This window comes from Microcaecilia unicolor, chromosome 1 (assembly GCF_901765095.1).
Source record: "Microcaecilia unicolor chromosome 1, aMicUni1.1, whole genome shotgun sequence".
NCBI classification, from domain to species: Eukaryota; Metazoa; Chordata; class Amphibia; order Gymnophiona; family Siphonopidae; genus Microcaecilia; species Microcaecilia unicolor.
In genome coordinates, this window is record NC_044031.1 from 216,927,038 (window position 1) to 216,951,408 (window position 24,371).

The 24,371-nt window shown below is 43.9% G+C and overlaps 1 protein-coding gene across 1 annotated transcript in view; it reads right to left on the reverse strand.

The window, feature by feature from the left end:
- Window positions 1-15,143: 15,143 nt before the first annotated feature.
- LZTFL1 (leucine zipper transcription factor like 1) overlaps window positions 15,144-24,371 on the reverse strand; it is a 66,826-nt gene continuing 57,598 nt past the window's right edge. Inside the window, exon 10 of the mRNA XM_030204336.1 lies at window positions 15,144-15,873. Within this exon, the coding sequence (XP_030060196.1) occupies window positions 15,855-15,873 (19 nt within the window). The 3' untranslated portion in view covers window positions 15,144-15,854. The remainder of the gene's footprint in view (window positions 15,874-24,371) is intronic.

Genomic DNA, 24,371 nt, shown 5'->3' on the forward strand with positions numbered 1-24,371 from the left:
TTCCTCCTAGATTGGGATGATAGATGCAGAACAATATTAGACAACATCGCCCCAACTCAAACTAGAACCTCGCACAGAAAGAAGTCAATACCGTGGTTCAACGAAGAATTGAAAAAACTCAAAACACAAGTTAGGAAATTAGAACGTGCATGGAAAAAAAAGAAAGACGATCCCACACTTAATGCTTGGAAACAACTCCGAAGAAAATATAAATACACCATAAGACAAACCAAAAGACTATACTACAAAACTGAAATTGGACCAAATTACAAGGACACACACAAACTCTTACAACTCGTGAATAAACTACTAGACACCACACCAGTCACAAACAACAGCAAAGACACACCAGGAGCTGAAAACCTCGCGAAGTACTTCAAAGAGAAAATAGTACAATTACGATTTAAAATTCCTGTCAGCACCATCGAATACACTGCACTTCTAGACTGTCTAGACCCAGACCCTGGAGTATACCCAGCAGATAGGATTTGGACTGAATTTGAGATACTATCGGAAGATCTCATCTCCCAAACGCTTAAAAGATTCGCCAAATCCCATTGCAAACTAGATATATGCCCAAATAACCTTATGAAATCGACCCCCCAACACTTCATAACAGATCTAACGAAACACGTGAACTTTATGCTACAAAATGGACTCTTCCCAAAGGAGAAAGGAAACATTCTACTTACCCCCATACCCAAAGATGCAAAGAAAAATGCGAGTGAATTAACCAACTATAGACCAGTAGCATCCATTCCCTTAATAACCAAAATAACAGAAGGGATGGTAACCAAACAACTCACAGACTATCTAAACAAGTTCTCAATACTACACGACTCCCAGTCAGGATTTCGTTCTAATCACAGTACTGAAACAGTACTAGTTACGCTCATGACTAAATTCAAACAAACGATTGCATCCGGTAAGAATATATTACTTCTACAATTCGACATGTCAAGCGCCTTCGACATGGTTGATCATGGAATCCTATTATACATCCTTGAATACTTCGGTATCAGAGGCAACGTTCTTAATTGGTTTAAAGGATTCCTAACCACACACTCATATCAAGTGACATCAAATTCGATCACATCAGCCACATGGACACCTGAATGTGGAGTTCCACAGGAATCTCCCGTCTCACCGACTATAGTCAACCTAATGATGACACCCTTGGCTAAACTACTATCAAACCAAAACCTCAACCCATACATTTACGCTGATGATGTAACGATCTACATCCCATTTAAACAAGACCTAAAAGAAATTTCCAATGGCATCAACCAAAGTCTTCATATCATGCACTCCTGGGCAGATGCCTTTCAGCTAAAACTCAACGCAGAAAACCCAATGCCTAATACTCACCTCTCAATACAACACGAGCAAATTTACCACCATCAACACACCAAAACTAAATCTACCAATTTCGGAAACCCTGAAAATTCTTGGAGTTACCATTGATCGGCACCTAACACTTGAGAATCATGCGAGAAACACAACCAAAAAGATGTTCCACTCAATGTGGAAATTAAAAAGAGTAAGACCATTCTTCCCTAGGACCGTCTTCCGGAATCTGGTACAATCATTAGTACTCAGCCATCTGGACTACTGCAACTCACTATACGCAGGATGCAGAGAGCAAATACTCAAAAAACTCCAAACAGCCCAGAACACGGCAGCCAGACTCATATTTGGAAAATCAAAATATGAAAGTGCAAAACCCCTACGAGAGAAGCTACACTGGCTCCCACTCAAAGAACGAATCACGTTCAAAGTATGTACCCTAGTACATAAAATCATCCATGGAGAAGCCCCAGCCTACATGTCAGACCTGATAGATTTACCACCTAGGAATGCTAAAAAATCATCGCTCACATTCCTCAATCTTCATTTCCCCAACTGTAAGGGTCTAAAATACAAATTAATGCACGCATCAACCTTTTCCTATATGAGCACACAATTCTGGAACGCACTGCCATGCAACCTAAAAGCGACTTATGAACTGACCAACTTCCGTAAACTACTAAAGACCCATCTCTTCGACAAGATATACCACGAAGATCAAAACATGTGAAATAACGTTAATAATGCCTTTGTTATATTACTATCATGTATTCCATTACCATGCAAACCAAAATCCTTCTGTAACACCTAAAATCTATTCTCTTCTCATTTCCATTATCCATGATGTATTATAAGCCACATTGAGCCTGCAAAGAGATGGGATAATGTGGGATACAAATGCAATAAATAAATAAATAAATAAACTCCTTCAGTTCTTGGCTCAGCATATAGATGGCATGTTGAATGTGCAGGTGGACATCCTAAAACCCTTCTCAATCTGGTGGGGGACCCCAAACATGTATCTTAAGACCACGGCTCAGAATGCCAAGGTGGCGCATTTCTTCAGTCAGCAGAAGCAGACAATGTTGGAAGGCCTTGAAACCTTTGTCCAGCCATGGCTGCAGAATGGCCTGCTGTATGTATCTCCCCCATGGCCCCTTGTGGGTTGGGTTCTTCAGTGCATAAAGGTTCATGGGGGGCCAGTGGTGCTCGTTGCCACAGACTGGCCTCGCTGTTTGTGGTACAAGGATCTGATGTGCTTACTGGTTGACCTGCCCCTTTGGCTGTCTCTCGCAACTCCGCTGCTGTTTCAAGGCTCAGTGGCCATGCCTGACGCAGCTTGATTCTTGCTTACAGCGTGGCTCTTGAATTGGCATGGTTGCTGAAGTGAAGTTATTCGACAGCTGTCATTTCTACATTGCTGAGTGAGAAGAAGTGGTCAACTTTGCTGGCCTACAGTGGTGGAAATAAGTATTTGATCCCTTGCTGATTTTGTAAGTTTGCCCACTGACAAAGACATGAGCAGCCCATAATTGAAGGGTAGGTTATTGGTAACAGTGAGAGATAGCACATCACAAATTAAATCCGGAAAATCACATTGTGGAAAGTATATGAATTTATTTGCATTCTGCAGAGGGAAATAAGTATTTAATCCCTCTGGCAAACAAGACCTAATACTTGGTGGCAAAACCCTTGTTGGCAAGCACAGCAGTCAGACGTCTTCTGTAGTTGATGATGAGGTTTGCACACATGTCAGGAGGAATTTTGGTCCACTCCTCTTTGCAGATCATCTCTAAATCATTAAGAGTTCTGGGCTGTCGCTTGGCAACTCGCAGCTTCAGCTCCCTCCATAAGTTTTCAATGGGATTAAGGTCTGGTGACTGGCTAGGCCACTCCATGACCCTAATGTGCTTCTTCCTGAGCCACTCCTTTGTTGCCTTGGCTGTATGTTTTGGGTCATTGTCGTGCTGGAAGACCCAGCCACGACCCATTTTTAAGGCCCTGGCGGAGGGAAGGAGGTTGTCACTCAGAATTGTACGGTACATGGCCCCATCCATTCTCCCATTGATGCGGTGAAGTAGTCCTGTGCCCTTAGCAGAGAAACACCCCCAAAACATAACATTTCCACCTCCATGCTTGACAGTGGGGACGGTGTTCTTTGGGTCATAGGCAGCATTTCTCTTCCTCCAAACACGGCGAGTTGAGTTCATGCCAAAGAGCTCAATTTTTGTCTCATCTGACCACAGCACCTTCTCCCAATCACTCTCGGCATCATCCAGGTGTTCACTGGCAAACTTCAGACGGGCCGTCACATGTGCCTTCCGGAGCAGGGGGACCTTGCGGGCACTGCAGGATTGCAATCCGTTATGTCGTAATGTGTTACCAATGGTTTTCGTGGTGACAGTGGTCCCAGCTGCCTTGAGATCATTGACAAGTTCCCCCCTTGTAGTTGTAGGCTGATTTCTAACCTTCCTCATGATCAAGGATACCCCACGAGGTGAGATTTTGCGTGGAGCCCCAGATCTTTGTCGATTGACAGTCATTTTGTACTTCTTCCATTTTCTTACTATGGCACCAACAGTTGTCTCCTTCTCGCCCAGCGTCTTACTGATGGTTTTGTAGCCCATTCCAGCCTTGTGCAGGTGTATGATCTTGTCCCTGACATCCTTAGACAGCTCCTTGCTCTTGGCCATTTTGTAGAGGTTAGAGTCTGACTGATTCACTGAGTCTGTGGACAGGTGTCTTTCATACAGGTGACCATTGCCGACAGCTGTCTGTCATGCAGGTAACGAGTTGATTTGGAGCATCTACCTGGTCTGTAGGGGCCAGATCTCTTACTGGTTGGTGGGGGATCAAATACTTATTTCCCTCTGCAGAATGCAAATAAATTCATATACTTTCCACAATGTGATTTTCCGGATTTAATTTGTGATGTGCTATCTCTCACTGTTACCAATAACCTACCCTTCAATTATGGGCTGCTCATGTCTTTGTCAGTGGGCAAACTTACAAAATCAGCAAGGGATCAAATACTTATTTCCACCACTGTATGTCAAGGTCTGGCCCATTTTGAGGACTAGTGTTCGGACCATGGGGTGGTACCTTGGCAATCCTCCATTGCTGAGATCTTGCAGTTACTCCAGGATGCTTTGCAGAAAGGGTTAACCCTCTCATCATTGAAGGTCCAGTTGGCGGCCCTCATGGTTTTTTGGGGGCCAGTCCATGGCCATTCCCTCTCGGGCCATCCTGATGTCACCCATTTTTGTAAGGAGTTTGTCGTTTTGCCCTTAAGTGAGATCTATCATTCCACTTTGGGACCTGGATTTGGTGCTGGCTGCATTACTGCACCCTCCCTTTGAGCCTTTGCAGATGAAAACCCCAAAGGATCTTTCCTTCAAGGTGGCCTTTTTGGTTGCCATTACACCAGTGCAGAGAGTCTCGGAGCTTCAGGCCCTGTCGTGCCTGGAACCTTTTCTCCTGTTTCTTGAGGAGCACGTTCTGCGTCTGGTTCCATCCTTCTTGCTGAAGGTGGTCTTGCCGTTCCATGTTAACCAGACCATCTCTCTTCCGGTGTTGTCATGATGGAAGGCAGGTGATGATCTCTATTGGCTAGATACTTATCAGGCTCTTTGCTGTTATTTGTGCAAGATGATGGAGTTTAGACTCTCCAATCATCTTTTAGTACTTTTTGCGGGTCACTGCAGGGGGGAGGCTGCCTCGAAGGCGATGATCCCCAGGTGGCTCTTGGAGGCAATCTCTCCTATTTCCTTGGAGGCAGGAGTGCTCCTTTGGGTCTACACTTGCATTCTACATGGGTGCAGGTGACCTCATGGGCGGAGCACGCATTGATTCCAGTCACAGACAATTGCAGGGTGGCTACCTGGTCAGCCCTGAATTCTTTCATCAAGTAGTATCGTTTGGATGTCCAAGCTTGGGGAAAGGCTGCCTTTGGGGTGGTGGTTCTAAACCAAAGGTTGGCTGTGTCCCTCCCTCGGTGCATACTGCTCTAGTACTACCCACTCATAGGGCATGGTTTGGAGCTGATGCTGAGGATGGAGAAATTAGGTCTTAACTGCTAATTTACTTTCCTTTAGTTGCTGCAGACCATGCCTGTTCCCTCTCTACTTTGTCTTCACTGTTTTGTGGTGCGTCATGCTGCAGGATTTTACCACTGGAAGAATAGCAGGAGGTGGAAGCCAGCTGGCTTCTAGGGGACCCTGTGGGCGGCTCAGCTCAAGAAAAAAAACAGAAGATAAACCAACCAAACTAACTTGGCAGTGCATTTTTGTGCTGCAGGACGTTCAGGTAGTTCCTGCTTGGTTCTTGGTTATTTTGGTTCCCCATGGGGCTATTTAGGGGGATCTTTTGCTCTGTTGTACCGTTGTTCTTTTCAGTTGCTTTGTCAATAGAAATATTGAGGGATACAGGGCTCCACACTACATAACCAAGTGTATCCACTTCACAGTTTATCTCAATCTCCCCATCTGCTGGTAGGAGGACATATACCCACTTGTAGGGCATGGTCTGGAGCTGATGATAAGGAATGCCCAATTGATAGCATGATTTTGTAAATGTAATAACTACTTAACTTCACCCACTTGTTTCAGAATTTTAGTAAGAAGTGATTGTTACTGGTACATTTTGTGTTAATTTGTACAATATTGTTTTCCTGAGTTGTTCTGTTTCTTCCTTTTGTAACCTGCATCAAACTGTGAGGTATTGCGGGCTATAAAAATAAAATGTTATCTTATCTTATTTCTTTATCATTGTGATCTGCCTTGAGCCATTCTGGGTTAAACAGAATAGAAATGATCATGTTGGGTTAGATCTATCCACAGGGATAAGATCTATTGGATCATCCCTAGGGTCATGCCCGTTTGATCAAAATGTCATTATGTTTGATCTATCTTAAAATATCCACTTTACATTTAAGATAAGTAGCCAACTTATCTGCTATTTCAGTTTATGAGCTAGATGAGGAAATGTCTTTTGTTTGACACGTGCTCATTTTCAAAGCACTGAGACTTACAAAGTTCCAAGTGCTTTGAAAATACGCCTCAGTAACCTATGGAACTTTGTAAGTCTATGTGCTTTGAAAGTACGCCTTATTGTCTACTATCATTACAATGCTTTATTTGTTAGACAGACCCCTAGCAGTGCATCACAATGTAGTGCTAGAGGTCAGGCGCTGGAGGCAGGAGAGGTAGGCATCACTTCTCTCTGGCCAGATTTGATGTGCATGGGGCGAGTTTGGCAAGGGACATTCGGGGAGGAGAGAGGAGGGGTACACTAGACCAGTAGTTTTCAACCCAGACCTCAGGGACCACCTGGCCAATTGGGTTTTCAGGATATCTATAATGAATGAGAGAGATTTACATACCAAGAAGACAGTGCATGCAAATCTATCTCATGCACATTTATTGTGGATATACTGAAAACCGGACTGACCAGATGGTCTCTGAGGACTGGGTTGAAAACCACTGCACTAGACCACCAGGGATACTTTTTTTAATGGCAGCATCAGGGTGTGGTGGGGCGGGTGTAGGGTCACAGGCCATTAGTCTACCAAGGCTTGTTTGGGGGGGGGGGGGTGTCAGGTTGGTTACCTTAGGGGTCATGGCCCAATGCAGACTCGTGACTTTTTTTTTTGTTGTTGTTGTAAATGTCACCCTTCCTGTCAGTGCGTGAGCCAACCTGCACCCACATGCTGACTGGAAAGGTAACATTTCACAATAAGCTGTGGGTTACAATATTAATGCAACATAAATTTGCATGCTCAATGATTACTGTATTATGCAGTAACCTTTTTGCAGGAACCTCACATTAGGAGCTGTGCAGTCAGTGGCTTTCTGCATTGGATCCTTAGTGTGGGAACTCAAGCCCCCACCTAAGTTGGTTCTTAAGAGGTAGGGTAAATTAGTCCCAACACGATTGTTTTTGTTTATTCAACTTGATTAACCGTTTTTAGTTAAGACCAGAAAAGCAGTGCACACAATAATCAAACATATAAAAGGCGAGTGTCGTACTCACTCGCAAATGCGCAGTAGAGACTTCCCTCTCTGCCCCGCCCCTGCAGCAATACGTGATGAGGGGGTCGGGACAGAGCGGGAAGTCTCTACTGCACATGCCGAAGACGTACTCGCAACTGCTCCGCCCTCCCCCCCGAGGTCACTGCTATCGCTCCCCCCACCCGGAGTCGCCGCCCCTCCACCCAGCCCGAGCACTGTCTTTCTTATTGAACTTACATCGCACCACGCAGACGCAGCAGGCACATCAGCAAAGCTGCCGTCAGGACGGGCTTCCTTCTCTGCCTGTGTCCCGCCCTCGCCGCGTTACATCACACGAGGGCGGGACACAGGCAGAGAAGGAAGCCCGTCCTGATGGCAGCTTTGCTGATGTGCCTGCTGCGTCTGCGTGGTGCGATGTAAGTTCAATAACAGACAGTGCTCGGGCCGGGGGGGGGGGGGGCGGAGCAGCGGCGACCTCGGGGGGGGGGGGCTCGAACCCCCCCATTCCAAAACTAGCCCGTTCACACGGGCTCAACGGCTAGTAAAATTATAAAAGAAAAGTCTGTTAATAGTAGGGAGGGGAGAGTGGGAGTAATAATAGCAATATACAATAAAAATTATTAAACTGAAAAAGATAAATAATATCAAATCTGCAGGCTCTCTCACAAGATGGACACCAAGTATCACTTGAGCTCTGGAACACTGGACAATATTGTAGGGTTGAGTAAAAAAAAAAATTGAGGTTTGCTTTACATGTTTACACTACAACATCCTCAGACTCTTATTTACCCTCAAGAACCTGGGCCCATAGCCTTCTTGGGGGCAGTCCACTACTAACTGGTGCACCAGGCAAAAGTGTACTTTATCTGTTGGAAAAATAAGCCAGAAGATCAATATAACATCAGAAAGATTTTATTAAACTACATACGGTATCTTCAATAAAATCTTACTGATGTTATATTGATCTGCTGGCTTCTTTTTCCATATTGGATTTTGCAGATCATTTGCCTTGTTGCTTTTTGGGACCTTTATCTGTTGGAGACAGGGAAATAGTTCAGACCTGAATGCAGCACCAGATCATTGTAAGGGGAATGAAATTAGCTCTGAACTTTTTTCCTCTGTATGAACTGGTCTGGTATGGAGAACAAGAAAAATTTTAAAACCTATTAATTATGGCCCTCATTTTACAAGATCTACTTGACTTTAATACGTGCATAAACCAGCACTTAAATGTTTACATCCCTATTTTACAAAGCCTGGGATATGCCTATATTAGGCCCAAGTGTGTGCAAATGGCAACGGCGTGGCAAGTTCACAAACACTTACCCCCTAATTCTATAAAAGCTGCTAAAAATTGAGTGTGCGCCCAATTTGCATATGCAATTTAATTGAATAACAAGCTAATTAGTGCCAATAATTGGCTTTTTAACAATTATTGGCACTAATTAGATTTAATTAGAATTTATATGTCTAAATCTTATGCAAAAGTGAAAAAAAGGGGGCATGGAAATAGGAGGGTCATGAGCAGAATGGGGGCATTCCTAGCATTTACGCATGTTGTTAAAGAATATGGGGGATACACGCCCAATTTAGGTGCATATATTTGCACTATGTTTCAGCTGGTGCAAATGGCCAAGCCTAAAGTTAGATGCGAGTTCCGAGCATAAGTGCTATTCTATAAGCCACGCCTAAGTTTCAGCGGCTTGTAGAATTCACCTCTTAGTCCTCATTTCAGAAGGGGACTAATGCCCTAAAAAAAAAAAAATCAACATCAGGAATTACACCTGCTCCCAAGCACACTTAGGATTGTGACTAGCTGCTATTGAACAGCATTCCACTGAAGGGTGGTCCTTTAATCCCTCAATAGTTTTTGGCCCAAATACCAAACCAGAAAGGTTAACAGATCAATGTCGGGAATAGAACGCTTAAGTTTCTAAGGTTACAAAGATAATCTGTTATTTGCTGGCACATGTCCAGTTATTTTTGTGATCTTAGAAACATAACCAGTTATGTGCCAGCTTTCTAAACATCTTTATTCTATAGGACGCTCTTTTTTTTAAACACACCAGGCAGATAAACAGCCATTTCCCTGTATTTTAGAACATGCTGTATGTCAGAAGATTCAGTTCTAAAATAAAGGTAAAAATAGAAACGCACTGAACATCTCAGTTCCTATTTCTACAATCTAAAATGGTGCTGCACATGTATTAAGTTATAATGAATATCTACATTAATCTTTTAAATGTAGAGTTTTAAACTCAGTAAAACCCGAAGTGCCAATATTTTATAAGAGAGTACACTCTGTTGCTGACAGCATTATTCTGCAGAAAAGTGGATGGAAAATACAGAGGATGCAGGAGGTGTACCAACCCCTCTTAGAGGATGTGACTTAGGGATCTGGGTTTCTAAATAAATTCCATAGGTGGTATCATCAAATCATTGACTGGATTCGTGTAGACCTTTTCCTTCTAAAATATTTTTTAAACAACCGTCTATAACTTAAGCATGCTGTAGTTTGGTTTTAATTTTCTGCAAATGATAAAACAAATTTGCAAAATAATAGTTTTTAAAACAATTGGTGTGCATTAGCTTAAGGATTAATACTATATTGGGAACTAGGAATCAACATTTCAGGGCCCCTTTATCATAGAGCTGTTTTTCTTCTTTCCTTTCCCCAAAATCATGATTCATGGCCTTCTCCCACATTTTACCTCTCCAGGGCCTCGGTGCTCAGAACCTAACATCGGTGTTAGAGCCCGATTAGTGCTGGACCCCCTCTGAAAGACTTAAGGAAGAAAATTCTAGGCTTTCAACATCTAGGCTGTGAGGGCCAGAGACTGAAGGATGGGATGCAGAAGAGACCCCTCGTTCTGAATGATGAGGGAGGGAAAACACTCCAATCTCCACGGTTATTCGGAGGATAATTCCAGAAAAAAAGGGAACCAGATCTGCCAAGGTCAGTAAGGCGTGATTAGAATCATGGTCTTGCTTGAGTTTCAGCAATGTCTTCCCCATGAGAGGACTGGGAGGATATGCATAAAGAAGGCCTGTCCCCCAATGAAGGAGGAAGGCATCTGACGCTAGCCTGTTATGGGCTTGAAGCCTGAAACAGAACTGAGGGTCTTTGTGATTCATGTGAGTGGCAAAGAGACCGAGGGGGTGCCCACGCTCGGAAGATTTCTTGGGCAACACCCATGTTGACAGACCACCCTGTTCAGTCTGTCGGCCAGGCTGTTGTTCTCGAAGATGCGTGCCATGCCGGTGAGTCCAGTGCCACATCTGGACGGCCTCCTGCCACAGAGGGCGAAATCCAATGCCCCCCTTGCTTGTTGATGTAATACATGGCAACCTGACTGTCCATTTAAATGAGTACAATTTGGTGAGACAGCCACTCTCTGAAAGCCTTTAGAGCATTCCAGATCACCAGAAGTTCCAGGAGATAGATCAGGAGATCCGTTTCCTAGGTGGATCAAGCACCTTGATTGTGAAGCCCATCCACACGAGTTCCCCAATCCAGGAGAGATGCATCAGTAGTTAGCACTTTCTGTAGCTGAGGAATTTGGAATGGAAGTCCCAGAGTCAAATTGGATCGAATGGTCCACCGCAACAGAGAGCAAACAAGCTCCAGGGACACTTGGACAACATCTTCCAGACCCCCTGTGGCTTGGCACCACTGAGGGCAGGGTCCATTGGGCTGATCTCATGTGAAGGTTTGTCATGGGTGTCACATAAACTGTGGATGTCATGTGGCCCAACAACCTCAACATCTGCCGAGCTGTGACCTGCTGAGAGGCTTGAACCTGAGAAGCCAATGTGACTAAAGCATCTGCTCGGCCCTGGGAAAAAGGCTCAAACCTTCTGCATATCAAGCAGGGCTCCAATGAATGCCAACTGATAGGCAGGCCGAAGATGGGACTTGGGGCAGTTTAACATGAACCCTAGTAGCTCTAGCACCTGAACAGTCCTCTGCATGGACTCCTGAGCACCATCCTCCAACATGCTCTTCACCAGTCAATTGTCAAGATAAAGGGAACAGATGGACTCCTAGTCTGCATAGTGACACTGTGACTACCACTAGACATTTGGTAAATACCTTGGGAACTGATGCGAGGCCAAAGGGCAATATGCGGTACTGGTAGTGATGTGTTCCCAGCTGAAATCATAGATACTTCGGGTGGGCTGGAAGTATCGGGATATGTGTACATACATCCTTTAAGTCCAGATAGAATAGCCAATCATTTTCCTGATCATGGGTAGAAGGATGCCCATGGAAACCATCCTGAACTTTTCTTTGACCAGGAATTTGTTCAGGGCTCTTAGGTCTAGGATGGGATGCATTCCCCGTTTTCTTTTGCATGAGGAAGTACCTGGAATAGAAATTCCTGCCCTTCTTCCCCTGGTGGAACAGGTTCAACCGCATGGGCCTTCAAAAGGGCAGCGAGTTCCTCTGCAAGTACCTGCTCATGCTGAGAGCTGAATAAATACCTGTTGTGATCATATACGGGAGGTGTAAGGAAGAAATACTTGATAAGAGGACGAAGAGGAGGAGACAGGGGAAGATGTCAGACTATGTTTGGGGGTGGGGGGAGAATGGACAAGGAGTGAACAGAGACATAGAGGAGATGCTGGATTGGGGGGAGAGAATGAGAGATATGCTGGACCATGTAGGGAAGGAGAGAGAGAGGATGGACAAGGAGTGACAAGAGAGACAGAGATGTGTCTCTCCTTCCCCCTCCCCAATGCCGCAAGGAGGCTGGTAGTGATTGAAAGGGTGGGAGAGGATCTGATGCTAGATATAGGAGGAGACTGACTGAAAGATGTTATTGATGGAAGAAGGGAGCCGATTCTGGGGCTGGGGAGAGGGATGAGCCTGTAGCGAGTGGAAAGAGGATCAAAGGGGGAAGGGATAGACAGGTGGAGAGAACCATCTCTCCACCCATCTACCCCTTCACCAGTAAAGGATCAGAAGGGCAGGGGGCCTAGGAAGCAGTGTAAAGAGATGGGACTATGGAAAGGCAGGGAGAATATGAAAATGGAGATAAAACTGAAGAGGAACGGGAAGCTGGGTAGGGGGGGGGGGGGGGGTGACAGACAGAAAATAGCCTAGATGTCAGGAAGGGTTGAGTTAGAGGGAAGGAACTGGGGTTGGTGAGGGAATGAGAGTCAAAGAAAAGTAGATGAGGGCTTGGGAGAAGATAAGACTGGGGAACTAGGGAATGCGTGAAAGACAAAGGGAGAATAGGCTGAGAGAGAAAAGACAATAGGAGGGTTGTAAAAGTGGGAGATGGAAAGGTGGTAAGTGGGTGAGAGGTGCAAAAAGAGGGAGACTAAGGACTGGAGGGTGAAAGAAAGTGAAAATGAGCCTACACTGTTAACTAGGAATAGACAAGAAGAGAAAAGAGAAATGGAGAAAAAAGAGAAAGAGAAGATCAGTGTTAGATGTAGAGAAGGAAGGGAAGATGACAAGTCAGAGAAAAAAAATGTAAAGGAGATGCTGAAAACAGAATTTAGAAGAATCACACAAGGAAATGGAAAATACAAACTGGAACCAACCTGGTCAGAAAAATTAACTTGCCAAGACAGCAAAAAAATTACATTTTTAGAAACTGGAATGCATCAGTTTTGGAAAAAGTGTTTTCCCATTTTTGTATTTTGTAGCATAGAAGGAAACAGATTTCTGTTTTTCTTTTAGTGGTTCTGCACTGCTTCCAGAGTCTGGCTTTCTTAGATGTTCTGAATTTTGATTTGTTTTTATCTACCCGTTTATTTCTAATTTGTGTGTAGCTTCTGTGTAGGAATATGTAACTCTTCAGCTTGGTCTGGTTTCCCAGTAGTGGCTATATTGGTGCTCTAGGGCCTGGCTTAATATTGACATATTTGTCCTACATCCTAAGACAAGCCAAGAAAACATAGTAACATAGTAGATGACGGCAGAAAAAGACCTGCACGGTCCATCCAGTCTGCCCAACAAGATAACTCATATTTGCTGCTTTTTGTGTATACCCTACTTTGATTTGTACCTGTGCTCTTCAGGGCACAGACCGTATAAGTCTGCCCAGCACTATCCCCGCCTCCCAACCACCCGCCCCTCCTCCCAACCACCGGCTCCGGCACAGACCACACAAGTCTGCCCAGCACCATCCCCACCTCCCAACCACCAGCCCCGCCTCCCAACCCCGTCTGTTTACTAGCTGTGCTAGTGGCTTCCACGTGGCATTGCTGTCACAGCCCATTCAAACTGAATGGGCTGTGTTGGCACTAGCGCACAGCCAGCCACGCTACCAGCTTAGTAAACCCCAGCGTGAGTTGCAAGAAGAGTTGAGAGGAGATGACAGAAAAAACAGGAGAAATGGTTATCTGTAGTTTTTCTCATTCATCCCTGTTGTCATCAACGTAAATAAGGTATTTTCTGGAATGACCATGAGTTAGAGGTCTGTCAAGGGGTGAAACCAGGAGACAGAGTGGGCGGGGCTGGGGCATGTACTAAAAAATTGGGTCCCCTTGGCAGCTCTACTCTGACCACCATCATGTAAAGTTCTTGCATTTTCTGCCAGCTCTTTTTCAGCCTGCAACAGATGCTCAACTTCCCCCCATTCCTCTTATATTCCTATCCCTTCTCAACAACTCCCCCCCAAGACACTTGTTGACTTCACAGACTGTCTCCAAAGCACTAAACAGAGTTCACATCCTCTCTCCCTTCCCCAAAAGGTCTACAGCTGAGCTGAGCTCACCCTTTTCTTCCTGTGACTACAGCAGCCTTCCCGCTGGCTGGATCCTACCACAGTGTCTGCACTGGAAGAGGGAGGACTGGAGAACTATTGAGGGTTAAACTGTGAAAAGTATTCAGACATTTTAGCCATCCTTCAGACTTTGAGACAGTTACTTTATAAATCTGTAGAAGACTGAACAAAATCCAGAGTTTGCAGTCCTAGCCTCCCAAGTCCTGAGCACACCTGAAAGGGCCCCTCTAAACTTTTGGGTTCTAGGCACGTGCCTAGTTTGCATATGCTTTAATCCAGTTCTGACTCAGGCTCCAGTCAATCAATGCTAGAGGGTCTACCTAGCTTATAATATTGGGTGTCTATTTTATATTCCATCAATGTACAGAAGCTGAATGCAAGTGAGGCCTTCCAAGTTGCAACAACAGTCTGTGCTCTTTAGCTGGGGCAGGAAAAGTACTTAAAAATTATGTTTTAAACATTTTTCACTTTATTCTGTAGATTTATTGTTGAAGTTAGGAAAGGAAAACACAGATTGAACTCATTTTTAGTGACAACCCAAATCAATGGGCTGGCAAAACAAGCAGCAGTGATACCTTTTCACTGGATGAAGCCATAGCATATGTCACTACACTGAGCATGAAGGTAGAATAAGTCCGAAGGGGTCACAAAATGTGATAATTTAATTCATTAGGGGCCCCTTCTACCAGGCTGCGGCAAAAGGGGGCCTGCATTGGCGTTGACACATGTATTTGACGAACGCCGAGGTCCCCTTTTACTACAGCAGGTAAAAAGTAGGTCTTTCTTTTTTGTTTTTTTTAAAGAAATGGCAGTGCTGCAAGTGAAGTATATGCTGTGCAGCCATTTTTTTTTGGGGGGGGGGGGGGGGGAGAGCCCTTACCACCAGGGGCTCCAGCACTAACCTGTCGGTAACTGGGCAGAGTGTGGCACTGCCCGATTACTGCCGGGTACACACTGATGTTACAAAAATAAATATATTTTTGTAGCACCGGATATGACAGTGTACTGAGGGTGGGAACTACCGCCAGGTGACTCCAGTAGCCCGGCAGTACTTCCTTTTTAGTGAGTGGTAAACCTGTGTTGGGCTTACCACCACTTTATAAAAGGACCCCTAGAAAAGGTATCACCTCCAATTTGTTTACAGACCTATCCAATATTAATTCAACTGGTGAAAATAATGAAGGGAAAATATATTAGAATAACATGAAGTGCCTCTGTAAACCGGAACTCCTCAAATTTATTTTAAAATATGTATAAAAACAACATGTCGACACAGTCTAGAAATGCCGATCAATTTTTGAATCTGAATCCGCTCCTTACCGGTAGGTATGTACAGTTGTAATGCATTTCAATTTCTGCAGTCCCATTCACACTATACAGACGCAAAAGATTTTTTTTTCACTTTTTTTTTCTAATTATTATTATTAGCAAAAATAAAAATGTATCTTTGGAAAAAGCACTGAATTTTTAATAATTCTCATCCAACATTATGCTAGGAAATGCATGGGTTTTCTTTTAAAGTATGGAAAAAAATAACATGCCTTTCTGTCATTCTTTCCATTCAACTTCTGGGTTAAAATAATACAACTATTTCCTAACAAAAGCTACAAACAATTATGGCAAACAAGGAGGGGAAAAAAAGGGTAAAACTCAAAACCAGCTATTACGAATAGCTGCACTACAATGTGCATATAAAGAACAGTCCCAGGTCCCTTTGCATGGCAGGTTGGTAGTAGATGAGAAAATCCGTCTTTACAGTCTAATTCTCTGATTCATATCTAAAGTAGAAACAGAAAAAAGTTAAAGGCAAATTATTCATACTGTATACAATTAATCATAGAAAAGGTGGCTCAGCTCTCATTTACAATGGTTCAGAAGTAGCACATTAGAGAACACTGAAGGCCACAGATACAAGAAATTATCCATGGAATTTCTTTTGTTATTGGGTTTAAAAAAAAAAAAAATTTGGTTTGTTCAAAAAGAGCCTGTAACAGGTATGTAAACACAGGATATGACTAATATACATACAGTAATCAATCTGCCCAATTTTCAGACCATGGGAGATAGCCGGGATGTCTCCCGTGGTCCGTGCTCAACCTGGATTTTCAATGCCGGTCCATTTCCGAAGACCAGCACTGAATATCCAGTTTAACTTTGGCCGGTCCGACTTTAACCGATCAAGCTCATATTCAGCGCTGGCCGGTTAAAATCAGACAGGCCAAAGTTATTACACCTAATATGGCTGCCAAACTTGACTGGTTTGACGTTTAAAATCAGTGAATAGCCGGTTATATCACGCGAAATTCAGCGCCGGATAGCCGCTATGTGCTATATACTTCTGAATAACAACCTCCATCGATCCTTTTTTGCCTTTTCTCTTTCTCTCCCCCCCTGCTGTAGTGTCTTTCAAGTTAAAAAAAAAAGCTACACATGGATTTCATACACGCAGCTTGTATGTGTGTATGAAAGCTATGAAATGACACGGAAGGTTGTTCTGGTATGCGCAGCTTTGCGAATGGATGCTCTGCACATGCCCTGGCAGCCTTCCCTATGAAATGCATGGTAAAAGTCCACGCAGCTCATTTGCATGTGATTTCTTCTGAGCATCGCTCGCTAATTCCACCTCAGTAATTTTTACCGAGGTGGAAACAGCAAGCGGATGTTACCAGGGACTTTTGTGCATTGGCCCCTCAGAACCCCTAACATGGGGCTTTGGAGTTTCTTGTAAAGCTGTTACCTTATGGATTTCCTCTTAATTTGCTTTTATATCAGCTATCACCAAGACCGCGGTTTTCTCTTTCAATATGTTTTTCTTTTATAGCTGCTAAAGATATTTTCTCTTTTTTGCTTCCTCTGCATTTCCTCTTTGCCACTTACCTCTCCCTCCCAAAAATTGCTTTTTATAAAATGTGAGTTTTACATCACAGATCAATTATTCACCTTGCTTAGAAGTTTCAATAGATATTCCTCTGGGTGGAATATGTCCATTACGCATACACAACAACAAAAAAAAAGCTCTCTCTGCCTAGGACTGGACTACCATGCTCCTAACTGTCCTACTGTACAAAGATGTCACGGAGAGAAAATGTCCGAGGAGCTACAAGGTGAAAGACCTTTAATCCTCAGTTTCTGACTCTCCACTACCATGGGAAAAGATAGAGGGTAAAAAAGGTGAAACAATGACTCAAACATTGCAAGATCAAACCCATCTTATGGAGGGAGGAATCAAATCCACTCAAAGCAGAGTGGGTCTTCTTTCAGGGACACCAAGAAAAGAGTTTCATTGTGGAAGACATCCTTCAAAAGAATGAGCATTCCTTGAAAACAACATACAAAGAAACTAACAAACCTGAAGAGACTAGATCCCAAAACATTATGTGAGCAACATTATGCACGTTGCTGAGAATGTTAAAAGATAAGTTCACGTTTTGATTTGTTTAAACGCTTATGTTGTAGCACTATTTGGACTGGGTATAGCACACTTATAAATACAGGGAGTGGCCCGATGAAAGAAGTGCTATACCACTTGGCAAAGAAATATATTGCCTAAAAAAAAAAAGTGGTTTTTTGCTGAGGGCACTCTCTAACAAAAAAATTATAAAAAGTTAAAAGAAATAAAGCAATCTCATAAAGGGACATTGTTAGCAGTGCTGTTAGCTGTGTCAGTGGAGCAGCATTTTCAGTCTTGGTTCTAGTTATTTGTGTTACCATTGCTTACCAGAAGACTGTGAGATTTGATTTAGTGATCATCCATAGATAGATAGATATGATTGCACTGGAGCAGGCTTCAACGGCAACTCCTGTAGTTGAAAATTAAGCCAGTGCTGGGTAGACTTCTATGGTCTACACCCTGAAAATGGCAAGGGCAGCTCAAGATCAGGTATGCATACGTTATCATATTCTAGGAGTTTTATCTTGTTGGGCAGACTGCACTACCGTTGCAGCTCATTATAATGAGATGCACTACCGTTTTTCCAATTCCCTTACCGTGGGAACCCTAACAGGAGGTCTGCACCTCTCGTTATGGCTCCTGTGAGGGAATCGGAAAGGAAAAGGGCCCCCCAAAAAAAGGTAAAAAAGGGAAAAAAAAAAAAAAAAAAGCAGCGCACGCACTTGAGGGGCGTCCTTTATGGACGTACTCTGCCTGCGCTTGTGAGGGACGTCTTTTATTTGTCTTTTCGCCGTTTTTTTTTTTTAGTTTTGTCTCCCCGGCGCTGCTCACCTTCTGTAGCTGTGCGAGGAGAAGGGAATCGGGGACGTGCGAGTCGATACGGAGTTCGGGACGTCCCTTTCCATTATGCTCCTCTTCCAGGTCTCTTCAGCCAATCAGAGTGCGTTTAGCTGACACCAGCAAGCTAGACGCGCTTGACTGGCTGAATAGACCTGGAAGAGGAGCATAACCGAATGGGACGTCCCGATTCTCTGACTGGCTACCGAGGTAATGGTGAATGCAATGGAGCTACAATGAGTAGCTCATTTGCATTCCCTTTCCTTAGTGAATTCTCGTTCCCTACCGATTCGCTCTTGGCCTCTGATTTTAGACCAACAATGGCCAGTAATGGGAGGAGTGGCCTGAGGTGAGGAAGGCCCCCCTCCCCTCCCCTCCCCATTAGTACTTCCAGCTGCCTCTGAATTTGGTTTCTAAAATTCCAGGACTTCTTCTCTTGGAGAGGATGAAACCTAACAACCTGTTTGAGACTGACATATCTGTCCCTTTGGATAGGAGCTCCAGAGAAGCATAGCCAAAACATAAAGCCCTGTCCTAAATTAGTCCTGAGCAGGCAATATGAAGAATCCAAGCAGAGGAACTCCTAGCATCACTTACCTTCATCAAGCAAAACTCACCAGCAGTTAACCTGTCCAGAAGCTGTTAAATCCTACATAGGGATTTTAAAGTCCTCTCTCCTCTGCATACTGTTACCTGCAGGAAGGTCAGCATGGCCCCATCCAGGGGATGTTGGATCCAATACAGGGTGACTCGATCTGAAGCCATTGTATATAGCAGCCCAAAATGAGACTAAAGAAAAGAAATAAGTAACAGTGCCAGGCACCCCACATAGATCACAGTTCAGTTTGGGGATCCTCTCCAGCTTTGCTTTTGGCTGGGTGCTAAATCTCCACAGATTGCACCCACCTGACCACTGTTTGCCTGAAGCTGAAGAAAAAGAAACTTGGGGGGAGGGAACAGGACATAGACTCATCCGAGCTATTCTTCTACATCCAGAAGTGATGTGCCTGGGCTGAAATATTGGTGCTTCAGCCTAGACACACTGAAATAAGCTCTGCTGCTTGCCCACCCTTCTGGACTATCCAAAAAGACCGGAAAACATCCCTCAGGTCCAAACTCCCAATTTTCCACTAACTGGTATTGTAGCCTGAAACAAACGCTGCAGTGAAGCTTACTGCAGTGCTTAAAGCTCTTCTAATGTTTTGAGGTGAGGAAATAACTTCCCATCCAATTTTAGTAAAATCCCTTCTAGTGGAAAAGGAGAAAACAGCTGTGAACAAGCGAGGGGACGGGAAGAGGGGAGAAGGACTCATTCCTGTTCAGGTCCAATTCAATTGATTTATGTCTTTTTTTTTATTTTTTTTTGTAAAACCTCAAGTGAGATACCCCTCTGTCTAACTGAAGTCCAGTTCTCCAGATAGGTCAGGGAATAGTAGGAGCTGCACGGTCCAACTGTCATTATCAGAGTACACAGTAATTCATTCACACCAGGACGAATGCAGCTTTTACTGACAGATGTCCTCAGAGACAGAACCCAGTTCTCCTTTCAGCCACTGCTCTTCTCTGTCAACAATTGTTATCTTTAGTAAAGAAGGTGGAAGTAGAAATAAAGTGCCTCGAGAGAGGGAGGACCAGATGCTGCTAGGTATACCCACAAACGACCAATTATAGTACAATATCAAAAGCCCTTCTCCACAGAACTTCATTGGTCCTACCCCCTAAATTCTGATAAAATAGTCATTAGCCAGTTCATAAATTAAAAGTAAAATCCAAACCAAGAGCCGCACAGTGACCGTCTACCACCTACTGGAGATAAAAGTACAGAATTGTGCCATGTGCAGCTCAGACAATTCCATATTCTTCTATCTCCACCTGCTGGTACATGGACACAAACAAGTACTGTACTCACCTGGTACACATGACAAGGAAGCCTTGCTATTTGATTAGCAAAATGGAAAAAAAAAATAAGACATGAATATCAAACTGTTAGCAGGTAAATGCCACCAGAAATGTCTAGGGAACATGCAAGGTCCTTGGTTAAGAACAGCTGAAATCACCTACACATACTGACTGTGGCATTAGGTCCCAAGGGCTGAGCAAACAGTTGAAGAAAATAAAATAAAAAAATATTCATGTTGTACCAGAAGTATAGGACTCAAGCTATACTGTGAAGCATATTGAACAACATGCAACAAAAATCTAATGAACAGGTGAGCAACAGTGATGAAAAAAAGTCCAATTTGGCTACTAGATTTGTCGGTAGGTAACCAAGTTTTGGTTACCTACTGACAAATCTAGTACTCTTTCAGTCATTTTATTAGACTAAAAAGATCTATAATTTGCATATTTTCCTCTGATTTGTAAAATAAAGAATAGGAAGATGCAATTCATGTCCAGACTCCACTTTCAATTAAGTCATATAACATACGTACATAAGTATTGCCACACTGGGACAGACCAAAGGTCCATCAAGCCTAGCATCCTATTTCCAACAGTGGCCAATCCAGGTCACAAATACCTAGCAAGATCCCCAAAAAGCTCAATACATTTTATGCTGCTTATCCCAGAAATAAGCACTGGATTTTCCCCCAAGTCAATTTAATAATGGTCTATGGACTTTTCCTTTAGGAAGACATCCAGTCCCTTTTTAAACTCCAATAAGCTATCTGCCTTTATCACATTCTGTGGCAATGAATTCCAGAGTTTAATTACACGATGAGTGAAGAAATATTTTCTCTGATTTGTATTAAATTTACAACTTTGTAGCTTCATCACATGCCCCTTAGTCCTAGTATTTTTGGAAAGAGTAAACAAACGATTCACGTCTACCTGTTCCACTCATTATTTTATAGACCTCTATCTCCCCTCAGCCGTCTCTTCTCCAAGCTGAAGAGCCCTAGACGCTTCAGCCTTTCATCATAGGGAAGTCGTCCCATCCCCTTTATCATTTTCGTCACCCTTTTCTGTACCTTTTCTAATTCCACTATATCTTTTTTGAGATGCGGTGACCAGAATTAACACGATATTTGAGGTGTGGTCACACCATGGACCGATACAAAGGCGTTATAACATCCTCACTTTTGCTTTCCATTCCTTTCCTAATAATATCTAACATTCCATTTGCTTTCTTAGCCACCTTGTACAAATTCACAATTAACTATCAGCTCTAATATATACCATATATACTCGAATATAAACTGATAAACTTTTGCTATAACAAAATGTTAAAAAATGCCTCTTTGTGTATATTTGAGCCCTCATGGTGTCCAGCATTTCCCCCCTTACCTTCCCTCTGCGACTGACACTGTGGGAAGGAGGAGCAGAGTCTCTCAGGTCAGCAATGTCCCAGGATCACCAAATCCAGGGTGGTAACTCTCCTGGCACTGACAGCATCATGGTAGGCTGGTGCAGGGGTTTCGAGCATCTGCTCATGCTCAAGACCTGCCAATTCCTACCCTTAACTTCCTATTTTGGAGAGGCAGGAGCTGGCAGGCCTTGAGCATGTGCAGATGCTTAAGACCTCTACACATGCTGACTGCATCAGCACCATCAGCCAGGAGAGTTACCACCCCCGACTTGGTGATCTAAGGATGCAGCTGATCTCAGATATTCTGCTCCTCCTTTCCACAGCATCAACTGTAGAAGAGAGGTAAGGGGAATATGCTGGATGCCACGGGGGTGGGGGTGGGGGTGGGGGGGGGGAGAGAGAGAGAAATACTTGAATTTAACCTCCCCCTCCAGGTGTATATTCAATTTATACTTGGATAGTTCTATATTCAAGTATATATGATAATCATTTACCAAACTCCAATGTCCATGTTTTATTACATCCCAAAAGCAATACAGCTATTTATTTAAAGGATTACTAATTCTGTAAAGTAAAAAAAATATGGACTTAAAAGTTTGGCAAATGATTACAATATACAGTGGGGGAAATAAGTATTTGATCCCTTGCTGATTTTGTAAGTTTGCCCACTGACAAAGACATGAGCAGCCCATAATTGAAGGGTAGGTTATTGGTAACAGTGAGAGACAGCACATCACAAATTAAATCCGGAAAATCACATTGTGGAAAGTATATGAATTTATTTGCATTCTGCAGAGGGAAATAAGTATTTGATCCCCCACCAACCAGTAAGAGATCTGGCCCCTACAGACCAGGTAGATGCTCCAAATCAACTCGTTACCTGCATGACAGACAGCTGTCGGCAATGGTCACCTGTATGAAAGACACCTGTCCACAGACTCAGTGAATCAGTCAGACTCTAACCTCTACAAAATGGCCAAGAGCAAGGAGCTGTCTAAGGATGTCAGGGACAAGATCATACACCTGCCAAGGCTGGAATGGGCTACAAAACCATCAGTAAGACGCTGGGCGAGAAGGAGACAACTGTTGGTGCCATAGTAAGAAAATGGAAGAAGTACAAAATGACTGTCAATCGACAAAGATCTGGGGCTCCACGCAAAATCTCACCTCGTGGGGTATCCTTGATCATGAGGAAGGTTAGAAATCAGCCTACAACTACAAGGGGGGAACTTGTCAATGATCTCAAGGCAGCTGGGACCACTGTCACCACGAAAACCATTGGTAACAGATTACGACATAACGGATTGCAATCCTGCAGTGCCCGCAAGGTCCCCCTGCTCCGGAAGGCACATGTGACGGCCCGTCTGAAGTTTGCCAGTGAACACCTGGATGATGCCGAGAGTGATTGGGAGAAGGTGCTGTGGTCAGATGAGACAAAAATTGAGCTCTTTGGCATGAACTCAACTCGCCGTGTTTGGAGGAAGAGAAATGCTGCCTATGACCCAAAGAACACCGTCCCCACTGTCAAGCATGGAGGTGGAAATGTTATGTTTTGGGGGTGTTTCTCTGCTAAGGGCACAGGACTACTTCACCGCATCAATGGGAGAATGGATGGGGCCATGTACCGTACAATTCTGAGTGACAACCTCCTTCCCTCCGCCAGGGCCTTAAAAATGGGTCGTGGCTGGGTCTTCCAGCACGACAATGACCCAAAACATACAGCCAAGGCAACAAAGGAGTGGCTCAGGAAGAAGCACATTAGGGTCATGGAGTGGCCTAGCCAGTCACCAGACCTTAATCCCATTGAAAACTTATGGAGGGAGCTGAAGCTGCGAGTTGCCAAGCGACAGCCCAGAACTCTTAATGATTTAGAGATGATCTGCAAAGAGGAGTGGACCAAAATTCCTCCTGACATGTGTGCAAACCTCATCATCAACTACAGAAGACGTCTGACCGCTGTGCTTGCCAACAAGGGTTTTGCCACCAAGTATTAGGTCTTGTTTGCCAGAGGGATCAAATACTTATTTCCCTCTGCAGAATGCAAATAAATTCATATACTTTCCACAATGTGATTTTCCGGATTTAATTTGTGATGTGCTATCTCTCACTGTTACCAATAACCTACCCTTCAATTATGGGCTGCTCATGTCTTTGTCAGTGGGCAAACTTACAAAATCAGCAAGGGATCAAATACTTATTTCCCCCACTGTATGCTACAGTGCTGAAAATTAATAGTGCATTTTTACATGAAGTAGAAGTTCACAATATGCTAACTTTAAACACTGATATATGACACAGGGCTCAACAAACCTCCAGCACCACATCACCATGGGCCAGGGCAAGCCAACAGAAGGAGCTACTAACAGTGACATCAGCACTTTCCACCCAAACCCACTTCTCCTCTCCCTCCACTCTCTATTTCAGTCGATAACACCCTCATCCTCCCCGTCTCATCTGCCCGCAACCTCGGAGTCATCTTCGACTCCTCCCTCTCCTTCTCTGCCCATATCCAGCAGACAGCCAAGACCTGTCGCTTCTTTCTCTATAACATCAGCAAAATTCGCCCTTTCCTCTCTGAGCACACCACCCGAACTCTCATCCACTCTCTCATTACCTCTTGCCTTGACTAATGCAACCTACTCCTCACTGGCCTCCCACTTAACCATCTATCCCCCCTTCAATCTGTTCAGAACTCTGCTGTGCGTCTTAACTTCTGCCTAGACCGATATGCTCATATCACC